The 5447-nt window shown below is 31.6% G+C and overlaps 1 protein-coding gene across 1 annotated transcript; it reads right to left on the bottom strand.

Moving 5' to 3' along the window:
* Positions 1-487: 487 nt before the first annotated feature.
* On the bottom strand, positions 488-4350 carry LOC121238063 (probable calcium-binding protein CML48). Its single transcript, XM_041134920.1, has 6 exons — positions 3798-4350; positions 3049-3095; positions 1122-1297; positions 974-992; positions 641-817; positions 488-597 (listed from the first exon to the last, which is right to left on the bottom strand). Exons 1-5 carry the CDS (start codon positions 4057-4059, stop codon positions 707-709), a joined length of 615 nt encoding a protein of 204 aa, XP_040990854.1. The 5' UTR covers positions 4060-4350; the 3' UTR covers positions 488-597; positions 641-706.
* Positions 4351-5447: the final 1097 nt, after the last annotated feature.

Genomic DNA, 5447 nt, shown 5'->3' with positions numbered 1-5447 from the left:
GTCAAGAATTATTTGTATTGTACCATACCATCACTTTTAGTACTATTTACTCTAGAGAAATGTTTGTCTATACAGGAATCTTAAAAGTAAACTTACAAACTGATATATTGCATCTGATTGTAAAACACTGTAAATTATATCTAACATATTACATCAAACCATATTGTTGTATAAGTTTTCTTTTGTAAAAATCTCTATTTAGATCTACAAATTCTCTTTACTCCTTCCCCATAGTTGCAAGTGTACCCTAAATCCATCTATACAGCCATGATGTCCTAAAACTTCCTGCAATACCAAGCAAAGGTAGCATTGCATTTAAACTCCAAACTTTTGTATTAATGGAGTTGGTAGTAGTTAACCTTAATTGTAGGACTTTTCTTTTCTTTTCTTCTCTATTAAGCTCTTAATTTTAGGACTTGGACCTTGATACAGGGGCTCTTACAATCAAATCAAAGGTGGGGGAAATGGACTGTATGGAGCTATGTCATTACACCTCTGAATTATACTTTTGAAATTGTATTCTGACTGTTTACATTACACATGAGGGCAAAAGAAGGAAACAAGAAACAGCAACTTGTATCAATGCACAAGGGAACTGTGTAACACAACTTGTTTATAATTTATAAGCTCTTGCCTGAATCAAATAAATGAATAAACCAAATAGTCATAGAGATCAAGACTACAAAATGAACAGCATCACATAGACTCAATCATAGGATACAAGAAAAGGAATGACTGTGGACATGAATGCGTCATAAGAAAATGTCGCTGAACCGCTATGCTTGGGATCCTTCTCTTTAAACTTGTCTGTCAAACCCTGAAATCACAATAACATAGACAGACATTAGATAAAAGAACATATGAAATATTGAGGAAGCACAAATATCAGACATCACCACCATGACGAGAATGACATATAACAAGAGGAAGAAAGTTTTTCTCCCTTTGCCTCAAAAGGAACTTCCAGACTCACCTTCAGAATCATTCCGCACCTGAATATCGAACAAAAGCATATGATCAGAAATGCAATCCCATTCATATTTCCACACAAAACAATAAAAATGTAAATGATGATGATGATGATGATGTATGTTATACATTACAATAGTTAGAAGCCTTACTCGACAAAACTGTCAAAATTAAGTTCCACCCTCCTGCCACTTCCATTTTCATACTTGGAAATCAGAAGTTGGAGAATAGAAGCCGGGATAGCGTAGCCAATACCATAGAGAGCATCCCTCAGTTCAAATAAGTCGATTTTGCCACTCCTATCTTTATCATATCTCTCAAATATGCCCTGCAAGTGGGAGTAGAATACTTCAATTAGACAATCACACAGAAATTATATCTTTTGCATTTTGTAAGATAAGAAAAAATTGCAGCTTTCAAAACTATAATCAGCATTGCAGTATTCAATTTCTAATGGGGATGTTTCTTACAATTGTATTGTAAAAGCAGAGAGGTCGGTGTCAATGAAATTAGACACAGGATCAATTTCTAATGGGGATGTTTCCCATTAAGGAAAAGAAATTGATTTGCTTCTCTGTCAGATCTTTTATATTGTCAACTTTTATTGATATCTAGCATCCACTGGCTTGTGATCGGGGAATTATTATAACTAGTTAATAAGCATTATGATCATTGGATGAGCAGTCATATTACAAGGAGAGCACCAAGTAATATGATATAATAATGTGGTGATGCATTACATGAGCTGGATGAGGAATCTAGCCAATCAGTGACTCCGTATCACATGCCATAAACGTGAACAATTAGAATTTTTTTATGGGCAAATATATTAATTACATTAAAATAAAGAACAGTACAAATAATGGGGGGGATAGCGTGAAGGAAGCAAATCATTTCCTTCACGTTAATGAATCAATTTCTCCATAAACGTGAAGAAATTGATTTACTTACCTGCCACATCTTTTAGATTGTTGAAAAAGGAGGATGGAAAAGAGAGGAAAACAAGCGGCTAAAAGGGCTAAAGAGATCAGCTGAGGTGTTTCAACTTTCCCCATCTTTTCCCCACTATTCCCACGAACCAAAACGGAAATTATAGATGATTCGTAAAAGACCTATACTAATAGCATTGGTATTGAATTAGTCAAATCTCTTTTTATCTTCAAATTTAGCAAATATCATCCATATTTGCTCCACATTAAATTAGCTAAATTGTTTTCATCCAAATTATAAGTTACAGTAAATCTATTCTTCTTTTCAAATATGAAAAGAACTATAGCAAGTCTAAAAATATTTTTTGAGATTATTATATTATAGATATGAGATTTTTATTCATGTGAGATTTTATCATCTATATAAATATGAGATTATTATATTATAAATTGTTAGATTGTGAAAATGAAAATGAATATGATTGTTGGAGGTTAATGAAGATTATAAAAATAAAATATAAATTAATTAAAAAAATATAAATAATAAAAAATAATAATATTTTATTATTATAGATAGTGTGATGACTAATCTAATGTATTAAAGTTTTGAATGATTAGCTAAAAGTGAAAAGGCTACATATTAATTAAAATTTGAAGAATATGATGATCAATCCAATACTAATGCTCTAATCTCTCTTAGTCTCGTTTGAATTCAGAGATTAATTAAGATAAATTGAATAAAATATTATTAGAATATTATTTTTTAATATTATTACTGTTTTAAAATTTGAAAAAATTTGAATTGTTTAGTATATTTTATGTAGACATTTGGAAAAATTGTAATGATGAGATGAGTTAAGGTGAGTTTCCAATCCAAGCTAGGGCGGCCTCGTTTGTTTTCACTGATCTCAACTCATCTTATCTCAATTCATCTAATCATTACAATTTTTTTAAATTCTCACATAAAATAAAATAAAATAAACAATTCAATTTTTTCAAATTTTAAAATAAAAATAATATTAAAAAATATATTATAATAATATTTTATATAATTTTTAATTTTAATCTCAATTTATCTCATCTTTATCTTTAAAAATAAAATATGCTAAACTGCAGCATAAATTGAAATAAATGGGATAAGAATACTTACGCGCCATTGACCAAGACAACTCCACAGTGCAGCAAACTCTTGAGGTCCTGTCACAGTGCCCCACGTCAAATAAGCACAATCATTAATGAAAAATAGGAAAGAATGGAAAAGCAGCAAGCCGCCGTCAAACTGTCCAAAAGGAAAAGAAAAATATTGGTGGAAAGCCATTTTGATAAAGCAAAATGGACGTTGCACAGAAATTTCTCTACCGAACACTTCAAATTTTTTTATTTTTTTATTTTTTTACCTTTACTTTCACCATTTTTTTAACTATTTAGATATTTTTAAAAATTAAAAAAAAAATCACATATTTATTTAAAAACACTAATTAATCAATAAGTAAAAAAAAAAAAAATTTTTAATTTCGGTGCCACCATCGATGACCACTTTATGTTGGAAAAGCATTTCCCAAGCAAAATACAGATGCAAAACAAACGTTTACAGGTGGAAAGTGTAAGATTACATTCAATTTCAGAAGAACTTCACATCTGTATTTGGAATTACACAAACTCATTTCGAAATCCAATTAACACCCAAAAAAAAAAACCGAAAAAGAAATTGAAACAAACGCAAATATATCGTGCTCATACAAAGCTCAATGACCCCTGAATTTCCTAGGCTGAAAATCAAACCCAGCAAAGAAATTTGAGATATTAATCAAAACTTTCCTTTCGGCTTTCATCTTCTAACGTTTTCAAATCCTGCCTAAGGCCATTCAGACACCAGTGAAATAGAAGAAAAAAACTCACCAATTCTTAGTGGGTCATTGGGGTTCTTGAAGAGAAAAATGAGTAGCCGGATGGTCCTGAGACTAAACCTCTGGTAAGCAGAAGAAAGAGCTTGCTGCAACTCAGCACCATCAATAAAACCACTCCTATCCCTATCCACCATCTGAAAGCTTCTTATAACATCCACATGCGTACCAGGTGGGAAACCCCAGTGCTCATATGACTCACCGTACCCATGAGGAGCAGAAGGCTGAGTTTTGAATATTCTATTAAAGTAAGCCATTGATACGAACAATTACTCCCAAAATGCCTGTTTTTGGTTGCAGAAAAAGGCTGTCAAGCGAGAGCTAGAAACTTGGTGAAGAAAAAGAAACACCTGAAGTGGGGGGCGGTGTTGTATCTACAAAAATTCTCAAAGGTTCTGGATTTTGAGAAAGCTTCCGATAAAACGTAACGTAAACGGGGAGGGGAGTGATTTAGAATCCGGGGACTCTTTATTAATATTTATATTGGTGACACAAAGCACCGCTCAAGCGCGATGGTCTCGCGTGGTGGCTCTGCTTATAAATAGTATTTCAACTCTGCAACGTTCAATATTTGACAAACACGGCACAGTTCAATAGCTCTCCGCGTCACGTTTTAGATTGGGTCAATAAAATCATATTCTACAAAGATGATAGTTTAGGCCAAATAATATTCAAATTCTCCTTTTTGAGATAATAATTATGTTAAGTTAAAAGGATAGCATAAAGGATGAGAACGTTGAGAAGCAGGAAGTTACTTTAAAGTATGGGTGTAAAGTTAAGAAATGATTTGAGACGGATCAGTTGATTTTTCCAGTCCAGACATAGTCTTACGGCCCTACTTAAAAGCAGCAAGACAGGCAATTGTGTTGCGAAGGACGGAAGGAGCATAATATCGCATGCATGGGGAACACACGTGCTGGTTAAAGGGAAATAATCCATCCACCGAGGATGTATTCGGATAAAAACTACAAATTCTCTTTTTCTTAATTATTAAGAAAGTATTTTTAAGCTTTTATTTGGATTCAAAATTTATCTTAATTCATCTCATTTTATAATTATAAATTTTTTAAATTTTTTATATAAAATATAATAAATAATTTAATTTTTTTAAATTTAATAATATTTTAATAATATTTTATTTAATTAATTTAAAACCATTTCAACTCATTTTTAAATCGAAGTGAAAAATGAGTTTGTGAATTTTATTTTAAACTTAAAAGTGATTTGAAAAATACAAAAAAAATACACAAGTACATTTTTTACTTAAAAACTCTCGGAAGTCCCCGCTGGTCAAAATAAGAGTTTTGAGGAGCAGTGGTTATCCGTTATGGAGTCGGGTGCCATTGGTTCCTTTGACGGGGTGCATGGGTAGTGTTTGGTAGTGGGCTAGTGCATATTTATGCTCAAAATTCCTGAAAAAGTAAAATATTTATAGAAACAAAAGGAAAAAAAAGATAATAATTAAAAAGAGTAACTATAAGGGATGGTGGTGAATAGTAATGGTAACGCAGTAGAAATGGAGCCAATTTTATTTGTCTTCGAGTGCAAATGAGATCATATATTTACCCAATTATAAAAATTCATATTGTTAAAGATGTCTATATAACTATTGGTTTTTGGTAATATAACTAATAACATAATGTGA

Source organism: Juglans microcarpa x Juglans regia, chromosome 7D, assembly GCF_004785595.1.
Source record: "Juglans microcarpa x Juglans regia isolate MS1-56 chromosome 7D, Jm3101_v1.0, whole genome shotgun sequence".
Classification (NCBI taxonomy): Eukaryota; Viridiplantae; Streptophyta; class Magnoliopsida; order Fagales; family Juglandaceae; genus Juglans; species Juglans microcarpa x Juglans regia.
This window is presented reverse-complemented; position numbering and strand designations above follow the sequence as displayed.

Coding starts and splice junctions, on each gene's coding strand:
- LOC121238063 (XM_041134920.1), bottom strand. CDS start 4,059: ATGGCTTACTTTAATAGAATATTCAAAACTCAGCCTTCTGCTCCTCAT. Junction 3,096..3,797: donor CAATGACCCACTAAGAATTG/GTGAGTTTTTTT, acceptor GCACTGTGACAG/GACCTCAAGAGTTTGCTGCA. Junction 1,298..3,048: donor GTTGTCTTGGTCAATGGCGC/GTAAGTATTCTT, acceptor TCCCACTTGCAG/GGCATATTTGAGAGATATGA.